Genomic DNA, 21,630 nt, shown 5'->3' with positions numbered 1-21,630 from the left:
AACGGAAATCGACTTTCCCAACTAGCCGCATATTGCAGCTTTTACGTCGCGCTTTTGTGAACTTGGCACGACCTAAAGCTCCTGCGTGACACAGACGTCATGATAGGAACTCGCGAGCAAGTACTGTGCGTTGCTACTACAATCGTTCTACAGGTTATATAAGAGGGTACTGACCTCTGAGTCGGTGTGGCACGTGACATGTCGGAGCTCGGTGTAGTGGTTCAGATTTGAGCGAGACCGTGCCGCTGGACCAGGTATAGACGCTCGAGCCGAGCACGAGCGTTCGATGTAGGTACGCCATATCCTCGCTACTGATGTCGATGTCCTTAAAGTTCGCATGGCACAGAGTTTTCTGGTGCATGGTACATGTGCTCATAATGGCGTCGTGCCAAGTCTCCCAGCCCACGTCAGCCTTCCCACTTGTTGAATGTTTCTCGGCGCCACGCTCGTGCGGTTGTTTCGTTTCCCTCCTTACTCCGGATCAGCTAGCGCGCGCTTCATCCTTTTCCACCTCGACCTCTGCTCGTGACAGTGGCGCTGCCTTCAGGTACCTATATGGATGCTTCAGGGCCACGCAGTGTTCATATGGCGATTATGACCCGAAGGCAGTGACACGTATACCCTTGAGGATATTGGCCAGGAGTTCGGCCGGACTTCAGAGAGGTATTAGAGGTACGAATTTAGAAGTACGTAACTGTGGTGAATGAGTTGAGTGAACGGCAAGTAGAACAGAAATCTTTTTATCCTGGCGGGTGGGGCGCATGCCGGCGAACTTCTGCATCTTCTTGTATACGCGACGGCGCAGTCCTTTTTGAAGATGCACTAGAGATGAATGTGAAGTTATCTTGCGTTGCTAAGTTGTTATTGTAGTACAATAGGAGAACGGCAACACCCATCTAAGAGGAGGAGGAGGCTTGGTAGCTCCGAAAAAAACGCAAAAGCGAAACGGCGGATTGAGGCACCGGCCTGAAGTTCCTCCACCCTCTCGCAGTGACGTCATGGATTTCGAAAGGGTCTGCTCGCGCCCATCCATTTGTTCATCGATAAAGGAGGGCTGCATTGTATTCCAATGGTACCAATAAGTCTGGCTGGTCAAATTTGGAGTACTTTGCATGTGCCAAAATGGCCCAAATGTGAGAAAGTAACGCTGAAATCCGTGATATGTCTGACTGATATGTTACGATAAATTCAGCAATAGCAAGTTGTGCCTTGGAGTGAAGGAAAATGCAACTTTGGATTAATACTGTTGCAGGTCCAAATGATTTAGAGTTGCTCTTTATAGTGTTCCTTGCAACTGTTACTCTCTGTCGCGTCATTGCCTGTCAAGTGTGGCACGTCTCCTCGCTCACGTCAATCGCGCAGCTGCCAACCTATGCGACGGGCCTGTTTTTGTTCTCAAGCGAAGCGACACACTTCCCTGAGAGAGGCGAATAATCGGAACTGTTACGAGGAAATACTGAAACATTGGTGATGGCGGTACGTCATTTAACGTCGCCCTCCGTAGCGTCGTTTTGAAGTGTATTTTTAATAGGAAAGAACTCCCAGGTCTAGGGAGATGGACTTTTTGTTTGTTTCGCGCGCCGCAACGGCTTTCTCAACATGCATAGCTGTTCAAAGCGCGATAGCGGGGGTCGTGGACATCACCCATTACCAACACATGGTTCGGCCACACATGGTTCGAAATCGGCTGTACTGTTGCGGCGTTTTCCCTACTTTGCTTGTTACCGCCTTTCGCCGGTGAAAAAGAAAGCTGGGTTTTAGCCGCCGTCGCGGCTCCTGCGAGAGTGCGGCGCGTCTTCTCGATGGAATTCAAGTGAGTCTGGTGGCGTCTGACGTCGCTGCGGTTGCCGGCTGTGCTCGAGTTTGCCTGCTGTCGCTTCTGCATTTTCTTTTTAAATCACTCACCCATAATCCAGTATTTTGAGTTCTAAATTGTTTATAATAATATTCGTAAGGGAACGAATAAAAAATATACTCGCAGATGTATTCCAATGTGAAAACTGTTACAGCAAGACATCGAGGCTGAAGAACGAGTTTCCGTAACAGATTCGCCGCAACAGAAAACGCTTATAAACTTACTGCTTCTTGTTCAGTTCCCTGCAGTGGGTAAGATCCATCGTTTCTAAACATTAAAAAAAAAAAAAAAAAAAAAAAAGAAAGCAATACGAATACTGCCGCGTCGAGTCATTTACCCTCCCTCCGAAAGGAAAGGGAAACGCCGTCGTCGAGAGCGCGTGCGACCGCCTGGGCCTCCGATTGCGCAGGGCGAAAACGGGGGAGGCGCGAGAGTCGCAGTCCGCGGTCGCGCCGCCGCCGCGATGGGCCCGTTGCGGACGGACCTGAGCTCACCACGGCGAGCGCTGTTGTGCGAGCCAGTGCCATCAGCAGCAGCGCGCACTGGTCCGCCGCCGCCGGGGCCCACGCCTGGCCATGCGGCGCCAGGACAGCGGGACTCTCTCTTTGTCCACGCTGGCCGACGGGGTCACCGAGGGCGTCCGTGATATCGTCGCGTCGACTGGTCGCCTGATCCTAGGTGCGACCCTGAGGCCCGTTTCTGTGGCCCACTGTGTAGCGGCCACGATATCTATATATGACCCGAAATACAGCTTAGGGACATGATCGCTTTTCGAAATCAGTTGCTATTACCGACTGGTATGTTACGAGCGTGAAAAGTTAAGTTTTGTTTGTATGTATGTTTGTTTGGGCCACGGTTAGGTGCTGAAAGCATCATCCCCATGTGCACGGGCGACGTACACGCTGTCTCCTCGTACGGTGAAAACCGGTTTTCTTGCCAAAACACATGTATAGTTGATGGAACATCTTTGATGGATTGCCACGTTGGTGTTACATCCCGAGTTTTCATGACATTTCGTGGTATTCGAAACTCGCTTCACAGTTACTCTTCGTCGTCTGTGACGACACAACACCATGCAGATACAATTAGTCTGTTTTTCTGGAAGTGTGACGGCAATGAATGTGACTAAAACAGCTTCATGTATACAGATCAGCATGCATCTGTCTTTGTATGCGAGTGAATAACTTACGTAATCGTTTCGGAGTTAATATTGAAAAAGGTTGAATGTAATATGCGATATAATGTGCAAGCTATGGAGTCTCGGGAGGATATGGCGAGTGACGAGACAGGGCGGGCTCAGTGACCGCAGGATCGGCGCTGTCTTTGTCTTCAAAAAGTTACGACCGATGCTTCTTCCCGTATGAGCATCGATCTTCCTCGTCATTTCAACAAGCGGTTCATCCTGGACTTGGCGATCTTGCCACGGTTTCTCTGTGCGACGCCCTTACGTGGTTTCTCTCCTGCAGCTTCATCGTTCACTGCCTCACCCCTTTGAGGTTGCGTACGCAAACTGACTGCCGTCCCTGTTGAACCTCGGCTGTAGCGATTGAACGCCTGTGAGTCGAGGATTGGTGCGGGACGTATTGAATACCGTCCGTGACCCGTCGCGGTGATTGGAAGAATGAAAATAAACCGGAATTCCAGTTATACCAATAAAGGAAACTGTTCAATCGATCTTGCTTTGCGGATTCGCAGACACTGGTTCCTCTTTCCTTCCGAAAGTATCTGCTGCTTGTGTTTCTTTTTTTCGTAACGCTTCAGCTGATGAGTGCGGAATCTGTCGCTTTCTTCAATGTGTCTCCGTCTCTGCCGTGCTGTATCGACTGTGAACCACTACCGGGCAGCTGAAAAATGGCACCGCAAACACACTGCATGACATAATTCACGCTGCTGCCGTGTGCCGCTTCAACTGCCGTGTTGCTGTTGAGATTGAGGAATTCTAAAGCGAAAGCCTTACTAACCTCGTCGAGCAGAGTTTCGCCGTCGCCGCGAATTTGACCTTCATTTGACCGCAGCTGCGCCGTAGCCTTGGCAACGCATCACGTGACTCGCCACGCACCTGGTCGGCGGAAACGTGGATGGAGGGGCTTTAGCCAAGAGGAGCGCCACGCTCGTCTAGTCAGTGCGAGCTGGGTCATGGATGAAAGCTAGGCCAGCGTTGCGCGGAAGCGGGAGGCTTCGAGCCGTCGTCGCCAAGCGGCGTCTGACCACCCCGCGGATATCTCTCGGCGAGCTGCTTCACTGGAGAGGGTCCGGAACGCAACAATCGTCGCACCGTCGAGATCAATTTAGCGACCGCGTTCGCGCACTGTTCGTTTGTGATTCGACGCTGCGCATGTTCGCGGCGTCTCCAGCGTCTCCTTGCATGTCTAGCACTTGCGCTTTCCCTGTGGCACAGCAGGCGTCGCACCGTCGAACGATGCGTGTCTACCCAAGCCTAATCACAGTCATGTCTAGCCACAGACGTAGGCACAGCCGTCACACCTGGCTTAACGATGATTGTATACCTAAGTATAATAATTACAGATATATCAAAGGTTAACCCAGTGAAGCCAAGACTTAACTAGGCTAAACCAAGCTTTCGCTTTGCATAGCCAGGGTTAATTAGCTGAGCTAAGCCACAGCTAATCTGTTCGCTTAAGCCAAATACATCGTCGCAGATCATGCGGGACGGTGGCCCTGTCTGTCTCCGGTCTTAGCCGACGCGAACTTCTGGGAAAATTCGCTGTGTGGCTAGGGACAGCTATAAGGGACACTATAATGTTGCCGTTCATAAGAAGAACGTTTTGTGAAAGTACGTTAGAAGCAGTGTACCTTATCTTGTTCTGATGGTCAAAGATTTACTTCAGGCAACGTGCGCGCATTTCATTTATTGTTTGCTTAATAGACGAATAAAAAAATTTTGCTAAAGGTCGAACCAGTTTTAAAGGAAAAGTATCTTCACTGGATTGTCAAAAAAGGCTGTACGTGCAGGACGCGGTTCATCCAGCAGGACTCCCTACTGTAAACATGCGAGGAGGAGCTGGACGGTGTTACGTTTGACGTATTCGTCGAAGAGCGGAGACCGGGGTCATTACGGTGCCGACGTGAAACAACGTTCCACGTATTCAACGTGAACACTAAGATGCTGACGGTGAGGCCGAATTAGATGCCGAAGCGGGAACGAGACGCCGGAGGGTTTGCCCCTAACTTCAGCGAAAGACGCCAGCACCTGGATAAGATTTGTCTTCTGGCGAGCTTGGGCCGTGGACCTCGCCCCAGTCGTCAGTGAAACACTGGGTCTGGTATGCTTGCTTCCCAAGCTCCCCCTTGTCAGGTTCAGCTTGGGGGGCGGCGCGTATGCTTTGTCAACCTTCTCCTCCTCGGAGGCTGTGTGCCGTGCTGATATTCCGATTGATTGAGATTGATCCTCATTGTATGGCGTGTGCTCTCCCATAACGATGTAGTCTGCTCTGACATGTAGCTTGTAGCTGTATGCTACGTGTACTGTGCTCGATGCTCCTGCCACCCCCCCCCCCCCCCCATCCACCGTGTGAATAAAACCCCTCTTCTAATGCACCTACCTGCCAATTACCAAGTTGGCACTCATAACCGAATTGGCAACTCTCGGCGTGAAAGTTCGGACGACGGCGTGGGCCCGCTTAGCCTCCGGTGACGTCTCGGTAGCGTAGGCCACTACAATCCCGAATCTTACAACGGCCACTCTCGATGCGTCTGCGGCGCGGTTGGTAACAACTGTTTGCCGTTTGCGTGTCGGCTGCTGTATTCGGCGTCTTGTGGCGCCGCAAGGGTTGGCGTTCGCACCGACACGCCGACGTCTGCGGAGGAAAAAGAAATCAAGCAACGCAGTGCGCTAAGCGGAAGTGTTCCCTCTTCCCACCATGAACTGTGTGGGGCCGCCGCGATGTACTACAGCGATGCCAGCTGGCGAGCGGTGAACTTTGATGGCCGGCGACGAAACGCCGGCGGCAGAGCCTATCCCTTCCTCCTCTCCCTTTTCTAATTCCCCAACTCTTTTGTTTTCCCTTTAGTAGTGTGTCGCTGGCCCCTCCCTACCACCTCTTCTTTCTTGACCTCCCCCTCTCTCTCTTTCTCCTGTCGGGCCGTCGTCTGGTTGGCGCGCTTTAAAATTAGGCGGTGCTCGGTAATAAGCCTTCGCATCTCGGCCTTTTCCAGCTTTTCCTCACGGTGTCGCAGTTCCGCTGAGGCGCGCTGCTTGCTTGTCAGAAACAACCGCAGAAAATTGCTGCTAAGGCCGACCGTTTTCGCCCGCCAAGCGTAATTAGGAGCGTGTTTCAGCTGTCGCTAATGGTTGCCGAGGGCGTGTCTTAGTGAAGCGTAATTAAGGTGGTAATCTGCGCTCTCGTTGGTTGATGAAGATAAAAGCACCAAGGGCGCGCATAGTGTTCAGTAAATCCACAAACTCTTTACGAGTGGCGATGCTTAGTTCTGAAAAGAGAGAGGGAAGAATGAGCACGGGGTCACCTATAGAAACGTAGGTGAAAATGTTCTACTGATTTGACTGTCCAAGTCTTCTAATTGTAAATAGTTGAGATTAGAAATTATTAACAAAAAAAGGGGGCTATGCAAAATAGGAACCATAAGCCATATATGATAGACAAAATTCAGCATTACAAAACAAGTTTCCAACTGGTCTGCTATATTCATCTTGACAATAATCACTAACTTTAAACTACATGGTTTATTATTATTAATTTTCTCAAGGTCCGAGCGTTTGTGAGAGGAGAACCACAGTGAAAATCTGATGCCGCTGTGTGCACACGTGTTGCACAGTGTCTCTAATATGCCCGTCGATTATGTGAGGTCGCAGTTGTCTATTCCGAGTGTGCAGTGAGCGCGTAAACATGCCTAGAACAAAAGACTCTGCCACCAAGTGTGAAGTGTGTGCTATCATTTGATTTCTGCATTCTGAGGGGTGCAATGCAATTGAAATGAATTGACAAATTAATAATCTATACGCTACAAATTTCATGAGTGACAGCAAAGTGCGGCAATGGTGCAGGAACTTTCAAGCAGGAGGCGCAGATGTTCACGATGCAGGTGGGCAGAGAAGGAAGCGAGTTTTTATCGATGATCTTGTTCAGCGAGGGGATCAGGTGATTCGAGAAAATTGTCGGCTCACATTTTATTTTGAGTGATTCGTTTCCCGAAATTTCATGGTCAGCTCACTGAGAGTGAGTAACAGACTCCAGTACCGCAAACTGTGTGCGAAGTGGGTTCCCAAGATGCTGACCTACCATTACAAAACGCAGCAAATGGGCGCAGCCTTAATGTTCCTCCAGCGCTACCATTGTGAGAAACATTCATTTTTAAGAAAGTCTCCACAGGGGACAAGACATGGGTATGCTTCGAAACTGAAGAAACAAAAGAGCAATCCAAACAGTGGATACATTCTGATTCCCTGAAAGGAAAGAAGTTCAAGCGAACCCTCTCAAGCAGAACGTGTATGGCTACTGTGTTCTGGGACAGCAATGATGTTCTCTTGGTGGAATTCATAGAACGTGGCATGACCATCACTGCAGCCTCGTACAGTGTGACTCTTGGAACTTCTACGAAAGGCAATTGAGAACAAGCAAAGAGGAATTTTGTCATCAGGCATTGTCCTTCTTCATGGCAATGCAAGGCGGAAACAGTGCAGCTGCAACAAAGAAGCTCCTGCAGCATTTTCGATGGGAACTGTTCGATAACCTACTGTACAGCCCGGACTTGGCTCCCTCTGATTACCATCTCTTTGCTCGCATGAAATGCTGGCTAGGACAGGAGCTTGACAATCGGAGCAGCGACTATGTACAGAAGTAGCTGGAAAGTGTGTCTAAATGTTCCAAATAAAACAGTTTTGATTTTCACTGTGGTTTTCATTTTGCGATTGATTGGAGCTCAAAGAAAAAAAAAATAGCCCTCGTAATAATTGAAGAAATGTATTCCACCTACGTTCCGGTATAATGACATGCTAATTTATTAACACAGTTGTTAAGGAATGCTAACATAACTTGTGTGTTTTATAATGGCAAGTGTTCAACTTAGCCCTAGTTGCACGGTCATCTGCACATTTCTTCAGAATGTGTGTCTTGTGAAGTGTACTGCCAGTTTACGATGTTAGTACATTGTTATCAAATTCTCATCGATAAGACCAAAAGGATAGCAGGGTTACAGTAGCTACAGAAAAAAATGAGTGGTACCATCGGTGGATTGTTGTCGAAGGGGCTTGCTACTGTAGATCAGTCAGCATAAGAGGAGGCATTACCTGAGTGCTCCTAAGTTCACCGGTATAAATTGAAACACGAACGGGAAATCTGTAACCAGTTTCTAAGCATGGACTAGTCCCAAGTGTGTTTTGGAGTCTGAATCAAGCCACTGTTTCAAATGCAGGGGAACCTGTAAAGCGAACAACGCATTGGAGTAGTTTTGGATTTGTTCATGTTCGGATTTCCACTTATAGTTTGCAAAATAGAGTAGTCCCCCTCCCCCTCCTGGTGTCCACTGCACTGAATTTAATTATGATTGTTGAATGTAAAAGCTTAATTTTAGGGACTGTTGCATGGAGATCCTGTATTCAGGCCATCAAATTTTATTCCACGAAATGATTACTGAAATTTGGGAAATTTATGAGAAAAAGAAAAGTGAGGCATGATGTTTGCAACTCACTACTTCAGGAATAAGAAGCAACACAGTTCTGTAAACTGCAGTAATTTGTACAGTATGGTCCACTGTTAACTGGAAGTAGGCAGTTAGTACTTGGTCATCAATAACTTGAGATGTGGCATCAAGGCCCATTGACAAATCTTTTAACATGCTTATGTATGTCAGATTGATTATATCAGCCACTTATTTCTGATAAAGTAGAAGAAATGTTTTTTTTTTTACATTGACTTTAGTGCTTGCTTGGTATTCTATGTAACTGTGGAATGTGCTGTATAAATTTTACAAGACTGACCTACAGACCATTCTTAAATGTACCACGAATTTATGGGTTTACATATTTGTGATAACCACTTCTGGTGCAGTCGCAAAGCTGCCAGGCATGCTGGTGCAGTGCATGAAAAAGAAAAGCTTTGTGCTTCAGTTCTAATTTTTTTAAACCATCAATTTTCAACAATGTCTGCAATAGAAATTTAATAAAATTGAGTGAGTGGCGTACAACATATCAGTTTTGTCTGCTTTGAATGTCCTAATTGGTGTTTTTCACAGTAATGCGATCCAGGTTTTTTAATTGTCTTTTTTATTTCCTCAGTGTTGCAGAGCCATGAATGTTATGCTTCATATCTTAAGGAAGGTCTCCTGTTTTATATGCTATGTCGAAATCGCTTCACACTATCCCAAGTGAAATGATTACTGCACCATGAGTTACGTAGAAAAAAAGATTCAGAGGGTAAAATTAGCTTGTAGGAACTAATTCCATAATTCTTCCCTCTTTCTCTTCTTCTTGTACGTCTTCTTCTTTTTTTCATGTTGTCACCTTGTTCGTGCTGTTGCTAAATTGAGGCTATGATATTGTGGGTCGCACGTGCAGGGGCATCAACAACGTTTTGTGGGTCCCAGCCTGCTAATGAGCACAGACTTTGCATTCACGCTGGGACGTATACCATGTTGTCTTGCTTACAGTGGCTGTCCACAACTATAAAGGAACTTGCTTGTGGTGTCTTTGCAGGCGAGCAGCAGCAGCAGCAAGGGGGAATGGTGACCGGTGCAGGTGCTGGTGCAAAAGGAGGCAATGCCACGTATGGCCGGCTCGTGACACAGGACCTGCTGGCAGCCATGGCCACGGACCCGCAGCACCTGCCCTTCAAGTTCAGGGACCCCAGCCAGGCACCCTTGCGAAAGCTGAGCGTTGACCTCATCAAAACTTACAAGCACATCAACGAGGTAGGTCCCCCAGCCTTTTGGTCTCCTTTGGTCATCGTTTTTATGGGTTTGTGAATACTCGAAACTTTCAAATAACAAGTCAAATAATGTCTTATTCAATTCAGTCTTTGAATCATATTGTCACTATTTGTAAATATGAATATTTTTCAAATAGTTTTGAATATTTCGAAACATCAACTGTGCGCAGTCAAGCATAAAATTGTTGTAAAAGTATGATATATTTCACCCCCACAGGCACAGTATGGGCATAGAATGTGACAACTTGCATAGTGAGGCAAGCTACGTCACCCAGGGAGCCAGACTCGAATAGTCTGGCACTATAGTAGTGGTCTGGACCATTAGTAGTCCAAACTTTAGCACTCTGGTGCATCTGGCACTGTTCGATTCACACTCGATTTCATCTTAAAAATTGCTCTTTGTACACCCCCTGATTTTCTTTTTTTCCACCTGAAATGATCGAAAGATCACAAATAATGTTGGAGCGCAATTGCCAAATAAAATGCTCTAGTCTCGACCTTTTGATTTCACACTTTTTTTACCAACTGCTTTCAGTTAGTGTCATAATCACAGACAGCGGTGTTGCATTTTTGTAGTGGCACACCGGTCAACTGCATGGTCGTAAAAAATATAGTACACTTGACAGTGCATTTCCAGTTGCTCTCTGGAAATGCATGCATATTTTTGCTTTATGTATGCACCATGATAACTTCCTTTTTAGAAAGTATTGCGTATGATTTCTGCACATTCTGTATGCTGTTGATTGTACTAAACCCTGCAGCTTTAGAGATCAGAGCCATCTTGTACAAAGACTTCTAGCTTACTATTAGTTTCTATCTGTCCACTCACTCATCATTAGTAATTACGTATGAATCTTGCTAAAGAAAGGGACATAATAAAAATTTTGGTGTTTTACACATTCTGAACATTCTGTACTAGTAGAAATAGCCGAAGTATTACTTTTGTTTTTACTAACTACCATTATTGTAGCAATAAAAATGCAGCATTAAGCCCACATACAAGAAAAATCGCACCTGAGAGAAGGACGCTTGTGGCTAGCTTGTTGCAACTAGCTGAGGCTCAAGTCTTGCGAGTGTGTTGTGTAATGCAGCCATGCAGCAGTAAGGAGTACTTTTTTTTTTTTGAATGAGAGTTGCTATTTAGTACTTCATGCACAGCTGGCTATCTTTCTGGAGACTGTCCAGTTTGCCTTGTATTCTAAAGTGTGCTTCTTTTTGGTTGTTTGTTCTTGTATGAACACAGGTCTACTATGCCAAGAAGAAGCGGCGAGCACAGCAAACCCAGGGAGATGACCAAAGCCACAAGAAAGAGCGCAAGCTGTATAATGAGGGCTTCGATGATGATAACCACGACTACATCATCCGCAATGGGGAGCGATTCTTGGACCGCTACGAGATCGATTCCCTCATTGGCAAGGGCTCCTTTGGTCAGGTGAGTAGTCAGCTACACCTATGCCCTTTTTTTTTCCGTCCTTAAGCTTTACAATAAAGCACGGACGTTGAACATAGTGGATGTTGGCATATGATATTCATGTTGATAGTAGACTGCCTTAAGTGGCCTGTAATTAACAGCACTTTCAAAATAGAGGAGACATATGAGGGCAGGATTTTAACTGTCGTTATTAGATATTTATAAAGTACATAGCGTCATGGATAAAGCAGTGCACTAATGCACTGCGAACGAAGCCCACATGTTAACATGTATCTTTTATTTGGTGTTTTTTATAGTATAAAATGTAGTGCTCACACAATACCTTTTTTTCTTGTAATATGAAAGGCTTTCAAATTTATTTCGTGCTTTGATTTTTGTTCTCCTTTACTTTTGTTTGCCAGAAAATAGGAGCACAAAAGTGTGCACTGTTTTGGGGAAGAATTTTGAAGTCTTTTTGTGCAATGTTCTTTAAAAATCTTGTATTAATAAACAAAAAAATGTAGTTACCACTGGCTCAACCATTTCATGTCTCTAGTGAAGTATAGCATATGGCTATATACATTTAGTCAAGTGGCAAATGTTGGCCCATGGCTCAAGTAAGGCTGACAGCATTTTCGATTCCATCCTTAAGAAACTTCGGAATTATTTCTGGCACATAGATACAAGTAGTTAGTGTTTTTATTTTATCTAAGTTTTGCTGAACTGCCTACAATATGCGCACATATGTGCCATCCAAGCACTGCCTTGTTTTTTACATGTAGGACATGCATAAAGCTGGCATGCAAAGTTGTATCGGCAAGAGCACACAATGCATGGGGCGTCAAAGTTTAAATGGTTTGTTGAATAGGTTGTGGTCTCTAGCTTGAGTACGTTCCTTCGATCACAGATTTTAAGATAATGATCACTTTGCAGGTGGTGAAGGCATATGACCGAGAGGAACAATGTTTTGTGGCCATCAAAATCATCAAGAACAAGAAGCCGTTCCTAAACCAAGCTCAAATAGAGGTGAAATTGTTAGAGATGATGAATAACCATGAGAGCAACGGCACCTGCTGTCATCTGGGCAAGGACAAAATAGGTGGGTTTCTTTTTGGCCTGTTGGTTTTTGTCATGTATGACAGTTGTAGTGGTGGTTTATGAGCACGAACCTAAAGTCGCCTCGTCATTGTTGAGTGGTAACTCTGCACCTGGTTGTGTAGTCTGACATTATCGAATATGTGAATGGTAACTTTCTTCTCAGCTTAGGACATCATTTAATCACATCAGTGCCTGGTGGTAGATGTTCTTGTTTTTCAAACGTGCAGCTGTTTCTGGCCCCTGAATTTTTTTCATCTGCTGAGCCTTATGTCTAGGGTAGAAGCTCATATCAGCACAATTTTCTGTTGCTGCTTATATATTTGAGAATAAATGGCTGTTGAGGATGCAAAGCTATATATTATTATTCATATAACATCAATTATACTTGATAGTTTACATATAGTTTCTATAGTGCTTGTATATAGTATATAGTTTCATTCATATAACGTACTTGTATCTTGTGTAACCAAACCAAACCAGGTTGCTACCTTAGTACCAACTCTGTGGATATCTGTCATGCATACCAAGTAATCCGCTGTCCTTTTATCTTTTCTTTCTTTTTGTAAAGTTCTGTAGAATGTACAGTGCAAAACTCCCTTGTAAGTGCAAAATGTTGTTTCTTCAGTCTGGTTGGAGGAGATAGCCTGTAACCTATGTGAATGCCCAAGGTGCTTCAACGTGTTCCTGGTTCATTCCATTGGCTGTTTACACCACAGTTTTACAATTTTACTTTGCCCTTATGCAGTTGAAATATTTGTGTTATTAGCTCTATGTTCTGGCTTCCTGCAGCTTTCTGTAAAAAGATAATTCTGTATATTTTGGGTGTGACAGGCACCCCCATGTGGCCAGCCTGTCCGAGGCACCTTACACCTGTTCATGTAAGGTGCCTCGGACAACAGATGGAAACCCACAGTGTGTTTTTCCATCTGTTGGCCCCCATCTTGAATGTGGTTTCTCATATGTTTAAAAAGCATTCAGGACACCCCTCTGGTTTCATTTTTGCACAAAGCAAACTCAATAAGCCTATGGAAAGCTGTGTCATTATGATGATGTGCTGCAGCCTCGGCTTTCAATGCAAAAGCGAGTGCTGCCTTCCAAACTTTTCGTTCATTTGAAGGAGAATGCTTGAAATGGAAAAAAACATTAGCTGCATGAATTGAACACGTGAGTGCTTGCATACAATTGAACAACCTAGCCACATGTGTTGTGCGAGAGATTAAATGTATGTGTATGTTTATTTTTTTCACTCTCCCCCTACTCGCCTGCCCTCTGGTACCCGGTTGTCGTTCGGAATCGCAGTGAAGTTAAAGGGACACTTCATGTGGCGCAACCATCTCTGCCTGGTGTTTGAGCTGCTCTCGTACAACCTGTACGACCTTCTGCGCAACACCAACTTTAGCGGTGTGTCACTGAACTTGACCCGCAAGTTCGCCCAGCAGATGTGCACAGCACTGGTGTTTCTGTCCAGTCCAGACCTGAGCATCATCCACTGTGACCTCAAGCCTGAGAACATTTTGTTGTGCAACCCCAAACGGAGCGCCATCAAAATAGTGGACTTTGGCAGCTCGTGCCAGCTCGGGCAGCGCATCTACCAGTACATCCAGAGTCGGTTCTACCGGTCACCCGAGGTCCTCCTCGGTATACCATACGACATGGCCATTGACATGTGGAGTCTAGGCTGCATCCTGGTAGAAATGCACACGGGCGAGCCGCTCTTCAGTGGGGCCAATGAGGTCAGTTGTCTTGAGATCTCTCCCCCGTGATAGCACGCTGATTCATCTTGTCTTCGCAACTATGCATGTAGGTTGCAGATTGCATGTTCAGTTGTTTATAGATTCGTGAACTCTTAGGAGACACACCTATACGAGCTAGTAAAATGTAAGTTTTTCTTGAAAAATGGTTGTTTTTTTTTGCTATCCTTGTTGGTATGATGACATAATATGATGAACAGCGCAAAAACCGAATAAAAGATTAGAGCAGTACCTGTGTCATCTGTTTCCATAATTTGCTGTCCCAATTTTTGCATTATTTGCCATATTATGGCAGTATTTCTTCTTAAAAGGGAAAGTGTGACATATGATGCCTAATGCAGTTATCAATTGGAATACAAATGCTGGAGTACAGTCTCCTGGAACAGTCAAATTTGGGCTGCTATGATTTCTCGAATACTGACGGTGTTTCCACTAAAAGAGAGAAACCCTGTATGTAAACTACTTTCCTGAAATTAAGCCCATATAATGATCATTTTATCATCAAGTCTTTGACTATGGGACCTCCTAGAGTTACTTCTGTAAAACATTTCAAACGCATCAATAAACTGAAACTGAAACTGAAAAAAAAAGTCACTGGAATTGGCTATATTGAAGACCATGAGGGCTTAAAGCTGGTATCTTGTAACCATTGCGTGCGGTGGTACTTCATCAACTTGCCTTTTCAGTGCTGCAAACCTGTAAACCATTGGACTATTGGCAGATTAGTTGAAAAGAACTTGTGATGTAGCAAGTGAGAGTAGGTCAAACCCAACGTTACTAGACTAGCTTCAGTTGTAAAACTCCCCGCCCGCGCGCTTACAGCCGCTGTCGCCACTTCTCTGACAGCCGCCAGATGGCAACGCTGTTCCATCGGGCTCTACTGCAGACGCCTCGTCACAACCTTGAGCTCGTGCGGACGGGCAGTTTGCGCGTGTTTCACGCTCGCTGGCGTTCTCATTTGTCCGAATTAGCGATACCACGAGAAAGCGGTATCCACCTACAGCAATAAGATTTATCGCGCCAGTTCGTTAATACTGAAAGAAGAGTAAACTGCACGAAAGGAAGAAACGCATACAGCGAAGCGCAGAAGCTGTGCGTTTAAATGTCGTGTGTTTCTTCATCCACACCGAAGCTTCTCACCACGCGAAAGAAGCGCTACAAAAAGAAAGATGAGGTCGGTCTTTGTACACACAAGCCACACACACAAAAAAAGAAAGAAGTCGGATTTTTCATTCCGTGAAGACGCTTAATCAACGAAGCTGAAACGTGCGGCCCCTGTGTTTATCACTGGGTTAATCCCGAGGGTTCATTAACGTATTTCTCAGTTATGAGCTTACACACACAATCGGCTGCGACGGAGAACGACGTCACTGGCGGTACGCCCGCAGTCCGCATTCGTCGCTTGCGTTCGATGTTTCGAGTTTGCTCGGCGGCGTGGTTAGCAGCCTTCGCCTGCGATTTGCCGCTTGTGATTCTTCGAAATTAAATTTCTTCAAAATTAAATATTTCCGTTACGTAAGACCATGAGTGGCTCATACTCCCTTAAGGAATGGCTCATACCCCCGTAAACGCGGCCTCCCTATTACGACGACAGAAGTGAAGTGAAATTCTACGCTGGAAAGATGAACGGCCACGCAGCCAGCTGTGGAAGACCTACGACGAACGCGGGAGCAATGGCACGAGGGCGTGCCGTGAATTTCGCAGAATAATAATAATAGAAACTTTATTGCAATGGAAAATATTTGAAGGAGGGGTGGTCGGAGCCTCTCAGTCCAGGGCCCCACTGGCCTCTGCCGCCTGCCTGACCTGGCTAATTAAGAACTTTTATCCTGCCAGGTCGGAGCGGGCGAGCTGTGCCACCCACTGCTCCATTGTGTTGCTGGTGTTTCGCCTATGATGGTGCTTAGTGCACTCCCAGGTTATACGTATTAGGCTAGGTATGCCACCGCACCAAGGACAGTTAGCCCTATAACGAGTGGGATACATGGCGTTTAGCAATATTAAATGGGGGAAAACCCCGGTCTGTATTTTACGCCAATCGGCGGCCTCTTCCGCGCTAAGTCGTGGGTGAGGTGGCGGGTATTTTCTGGGGACTCCGCGCTGATGAGCAAGGATGTCTTTAGCATTTAAATTTGTGCAGTATTGTGAGGTATAGTGTTGGTTGTTGGGGTTAGAAGAGGACGCCGTCGCTCGGTTAGTGAACCCTCGAGCTAACGCGTTAGCCTTTTCGTTCCCCTGTACCCCCGCGTGGCCCGGGCACCAGAGTAGGCGATGATGGTGGTTGAAAGATTTGGGGATTATCGCGAGGCTAGCCGCAGTCACGTGCCCCTTGAGAAACATGCGACATGTCTCCTGGGAGTCCGCGACCACGACCGAGTCCCTTTGCGAAAGCTCCGCGTGAGCGAGTGCGATCGCCACTGCTAATATTTCAGCCGAGGTGGGGGATCCCGCCGTGGCCGACGCGGTAATTTGCTGTTGGCTGATCGCGTTCACGACTGCCAGGGCGTACCTCCTTTAATTGGTAGCGCCGCCCGGTCGCTTCTGCATACACAGCTGCGTCCGTGTAGTACGTGTTGTACCTATGGTTATTTCGCAGAAAGTTTCCGGTCGGCACGAGGAATCGCTCTACTGGGAGCACAGAAAAAGTGGTGCGCCGAACTGTCGACATCGTTCCGATAGCGACCTATGCAGGTACGCAGCACGTCGGCATCGTCTGCTGATATTCTTAAGAAACTCGGCGAAGGCTACAGTTCCACGGATGACATGCTTGCTGGAATTCGCTGTCAACAACGAACCACAGAATACATCAACGCTGCACCGCGTGCTTAGTCCGGCCCGCCCGCGTAGCCGGCTAGTGAGGAAATGAATCCGGGTGCGACTGCAGCGCCACGAAGGCGCGGGCGGGTGGCGGTTCCGCGCAACGGCGCCGAGTTTTAAAACTGAAGCTAGTCTAGTAACGTTGGTCAAACCCACTGATTTGTATGTTTAAGAGTACTGTCAACTTTCGCTCAAACAAGGTCGTTGCAAGACAAGGCAAAGAAGGTGAATTAACCATGTAAAGAATGAAGGCGAGGGACTTAACCAGCAACGCAAAAGTTTCTGAATTTTTTAGCGGTACATTGGATCATGATCAGCCCGTTTCAGTTCAGGCTGCCTCATTTTTTTTTAGTTTTTGAAGTGGGGAACATTAGGAGCTTGCTTCGTGCACAGGTGGCATATGTGAAATGGTAGTGCTGTGCGAAAATATTTTGTTTTTGGAACACTTACATGTAACAGTTTCAGAGATGTAGTGTACTTCTTATTGCTACATAGAGGATTTTTATGCTGAAAAAAATAAGGAATGTTGTAATTTTCTTTGCTAGTGGTTCGTTAAAAAACAAAATTTGCATTAATGTGCTGTTGCCATACTGTTGGTAGTGTCAACACTCCTCGATACTCCATTAGCATTGGCAGCAATGCAGGCTATGAGAGAGATCATTCTCTCTGTATTTGCCCAGCAATATCTCTGGTGATTTATTGCACACATTTCTGAGGCTGCACCGGCCGGCATAACGTAAAAGTATAACAATCTATTTTTATTCAAAATCAGCCATTAGCCCTCCGTTCTGCGTCAGAATGGCTTGGGCTCTGCCCATTTGGGCGCGGCGCCTGCCCGTATGGCCTGGACTTGAACCATACTGACCTATCACGGAGAGCTCGTGGCCGATTTACAATAAAAACATATTAGAATAGTTTTACGTTATGCCGACCTACCAATGTGTCCTTGTTTAGGTCCACTTAGTATGCCGCAATGCGTACAGTGCGACCCACTGTTAAAGGATGTGCACGAGTGTAGAACACCTGCAAATTTTTCCCCCTCGCAAGTGTACAGTTGGCTTTGCAGCCAGTGACGACTTTCTGGTCGGTGGCACTAGCACCTTTCTGCACACCTGTAAGCAGTGCATTGACATAACCTCAGCCATACTTGTGGCTGGAGTGCCAGCAATGTTATAACTGCACATCAATGTTCCCTTTAACAGCACCGTACTTATGCCCATTTCTGTTCTGTGCACACACATTTGCATCAAATCATGTCTCATGTGGTGGAGGCATAGATATAACGAATTAAGCATGGATATAACGAATTATCAGATATAATGTAAAGAAAAAAAAATCTCACCAATATTAGCATGTAACAAATAACATGCTTATAATATATATTGATTACAAAGAAGGTAAACTTGTGTCAGATGCAACTCCTATATATTCAGGTACAGCTGTACTGTTGCTGCTGAAAAGACAAGGATGCCACAAAACAACAGACAGCTGACTAAGTCCAAATGCATTCATTATTCTAGTGCTAAAAGGGGGGGGGACAGCATCCAAGGTTTAAAGAAACAAGTTAACATGCTGGCAGATGGCAGCACTTGTCTACTGGAGTTGATGGACTCTTCCTGCTTTTGGCTTTGTGCACACCGAACAGTGCCTTACATAATTTTTGCCAAAGGTCGAGATGTCAAAGGCCTTATTTTACAATATTACAAATACAGTCCTAGTTGGTGCTATAGGTGTATGCTCTTACAAAACATTATTGCACGCAGTGTATTTTTAGTTATTGGATGTTCTTGCATGTGTATGCACGTACTGCAGCTCACCTAAGAACAGGCCATCCAGACATCATTACTCAGAAAAAGATACATCGCTGTGGAAAATGTGCAAGGGAATCGCATGGACTTTTCTCAGGCATCTGCAGGAAAAAGTGTCAGAAATTGACAATTTTCACACACAAGAAAAATTTCTCTGAACTGTTTGAAACATCACTGAAACTTTGCCAGTAAAAGCGCACTACCCGTTGTCATTTGGACATACTATTACAGGCTAGAACTTTGAAAGCACTGATTCCACTGTCCAATAACATTTGATGCAAACTGTACAAGAAATTCAGTTCAGTCAAAGAGCATCTGCATGAATATCATTTCATCTCTCCAGCCCTGTCAGAGGACTTGCAATAGTGGCTAGCCAACATGCTTCATGCATTAGTTGGCATCATAAATTTAGTCTACACTGTATAACAAACATGGGTATAAAGAATCACCGGATGTAACAAAGTAAATGCACAATCGTTGCCAATGTCAACTTGTAAGGGATGCATGCTTATAATTAATACAGGCTATAATGAAGCTATTCTTGTGTTGGATGCAACTTCATAACAACATGGCTCAACTGTTTTCTGCTGCATTTCTGAAGCAAGTATGCCTGTTCTGTAGATGGGGCTAATGCCTGGCCTTGTTTTGGTAAGTACTTCCAACTTAGTGCACCCCTTGCCATCACCATTTGTGCAGGTGGACCAGATGAACAAAATAGTGGAGGTGCTTGGGCTTCCCCCTAAGTCGCTGTTGGACAAGGCCCACAAGGCACGCAAGTACTTTGAGAAGCTTCCCGATGGCAGCTTCGTGCTCAAGAAGACCAAGGATGGCAAGAAGGTACGCTATTGGTCCCACTTTTTACATTTAGCTTCTACATTTGTCTTTTTGAAACATCCAACTACTGGCTAAGTTGGTGCATACTTTTCAGGGAAGAGCCCTTTATTACATTAAAAAGGACACTAAATCAGATTAGATTCTTTCAAAACTTCATTTTTTGAATGTTATGGTAAAAAGCTTGCGACTAAAAGTAAAAGTGGAGGGTAGAACTTTCTTGAATTTCACGTCCAAGATCAATGCTGGAACATCAGTGTGACATCATAGATTGAAAGGATTAGTGTGTCCATTTAAGGCGCATTGCACTATTTCTTCTATCACCTTTAATGACTACCACCACCTTCACCGCATTACCTAATTATTGGCCATCATATGTAGAAAAGGCTTTTGTGAAGGGGTTAATATCACATAAGCTTTATTTGTGCCATTCTTACGCATTCAGCTAAACAGAGTAAAGGAAAGCTCCAGGGTTAATTATGAGGAATTCTGTACGGCCACTTGAAATTGTGCGAAGTCCTGCCCTGTTCTGATCTGTTTCCTCCTGTTGTGAAACTTTTTTCCCCCCTAAATAGTACCGTGCCCCCGGTACGCGGCGATTGCACGAGGTGCTTGGCGTGGAGACGGGAGGACCTGGTGGTCGGCGGTTGGCTGAGCCAGGTCACTCTGTTGCTGACTACCTCAAGTTCCGTGACCTGGTGCTTCGCATGCTCGACTATGACCCTAAAGTAAGCTAACGAGGGTAAAGGCGGCGTGATAGAATACAGTCAACGAGGACACGGAAAGCAAGACACTTTCCACTGTGCTGTGCCTCTCAAATCGTTCTTTTTGTGGAATAGGGGGGGCGGGGGGGGGGAGGGGGCAGTGGGGCACTTCTTAACGTCATTATATAGTAGCCAATGTCATTGTTAAAACCATGGTGTCAGACTACTGTCCAGCTGGACTCTGTGAACAGCAGTGTCACAAGACTCGCGAAACGTTTTGTCTCCTTGTGCATTAATGGTGTGGTGCAACGTGGCCAGTCATCACTGTAGTAGCTCAGGGGCTAGAGCATTATGCCACTGAGCGGCGAGGTTGTAGCTTCAGCTATTGGCTACTGCTGCCATATTCTGATGGGTGCAGATTGCATAAACGTTCGTGTACTTAGGTTTTGATAAGGTTAAAGAACCTCAGGTTCTTCAAATTAACCCAGAATATCCCACTGCTATGTCCCTTATAGCCTGAGACTTGTTTTGGGACATGATTTGGTGCAAAGTTGACGTGGCCGGGCACAGAGGTTCATAAGTGCTGTGTTGTGCCAAATGTTCTATTATTTTTTGGGTGTAATTCTTGAGCGCACCTGCTGGAAACTCCTTGCATGTCAGCCATGTAGGAAGATGTTTGGTGGAATTTATGGTGGCACTAGCACATTTCAGTCAGTGCTAAGGTACTCATCCACTTGCATTTTTTCAGGGGCGCATCACACCACATCATGCACTGCAGCACTCATTCTTTCGGCGCACTGCGGACGAAGGCACCAATACATCTACATCACCAGCCGCCCTCGAAGGGAGCGCGTCAACATCTGCGTCGTGTCTCATGCTGATGGCACCCCCGCAGGTGGCCCTCAACAACGGAACTTCCTCCACATCCTCCTCATCAGCATCCTCGGGCGCCAGCTCCTGTGAGTGGGATCAACTGTAGTGCATCTCTCTCCTATCTTCGTCTTTTCCGTGGCAAACATTTTTGAGCAGATGGAAAGGCTTATTCGTGCTTGCGCCTATTATAATCTCTTCAGAATCAAAACGTGTGAAAAGACCTGGTGTTAAAAATTCATTGTGGCTACAACTTATGTTTGACCACACTGCAAAAACTCGCTTTCACGAGGGTAGGCTCTCCTATCGAAACGTTGGCCAGCCTTTCTGAGGCACCTTATCCCTGTTTATAACCTTTATACCGCATTTGAATATGTACTGCAAGAAATCGATGCAGTCTGCTGTTAAACCTAAACAAGCTCTTGGTAATTATATTCGTTTGAGAAGTTGCATAGCTATGTTGTGTACTATAGTGCGATAAGTGTTCTATTTTTTGTCGAAGAGCAGTGGATTAGTGTGTATAGACTGCCATTTCTAATTGCCCTGGAAATTACGTAATGCTACTTATTCCTTGTGAGAACCTC

The 21,630-nt window shown here is 45.8% G+C and overlaps 1 protein-coding gene and 1 long non-coding RNA gene across 8 annotated transcripts in view; one reads left to right on the top strand and one right to left on the bottom strand.

Annotated features, from left to right (window-relative positions):
* The window catches only part of LOC129385127 (uncharacterized), a 34,387-nt gene extending 33,925 nt beyond the window's left edge, over nt 1–462 (bottom strand). The window contains exon 1 of the long non-coding RNA XR_008612708.1: nt 175–462. This is a non-coding gene — a long non-coding RNA (uncharacterized lncRNA). The remainder of the gene's footprint in view (nt 1–174) is intronic.
* The window catches only part of LOC126531540 (serine/threonine-protein kinase minibrain-like), a 136,130-nt gene that overhangs the window by 107,202 nt on the left and 7,298 nt on the right, over nt 1–21,630 (top strand). For 6 of the 7 annotated variants that reach the window (XM_050179095.2, XM_050179093.2, XM_050179091.3 and 3 more), the window contains 7 exons: nt 9,525–9,739; nt 11,000–11,188; nt 12,101–12,266; nt 13,565–13,998; nt 19,338–19,478; nt 20,048–20,200; nt 20,925–21,135. In XM_050179095.2, coding sequence (XP_050035052.1) covers nt 9,551–9,739; nt 11,000–11,188; nt 12,101–12,266; nt 13,565–13,998; nt 19,338–19,478; nt 20,048–20,200; nt 20,925–21,135 — 1,483 coding nt within the window. In that variant the 5' untranslated portion in view covers nt 9,525–9,550. Of the gene's footprint in view, nt 1–1,518; nt 2,534–9,524; nt 9,740–10,999; nt 11,189–12,100; nt 12,267–13,564; nt 13,999–19,337; nt 19,479–20,047; nt 20,201–20,924; nt 21,136–21,630 lie in introns of those variants that run through there. The other variant, XM_055071235.2, reaches the window with a different exon arrangement.

The sequence above is a fragment of the Dermacentor andersoni genome, chromosome 5 (genome assembly GCF_023375885.2).
Source record: "Dermacentor andersoni chromosome 5, qqDerAnde1_hic_scaffold, whole genome shotgun sequence".
In the NCBI taxonomy this organism is placed as follows: Eukaryota; Metazoa; Arthropoda; class Arachnida; order Ixodida; family Ixodidae; genus Dermacentor; species Dermacentor andersoni.
Note: the sequence above shows the minus strand (reverse complement) of the source record. Positions and strands in the feature narration are given on the sequence as shown.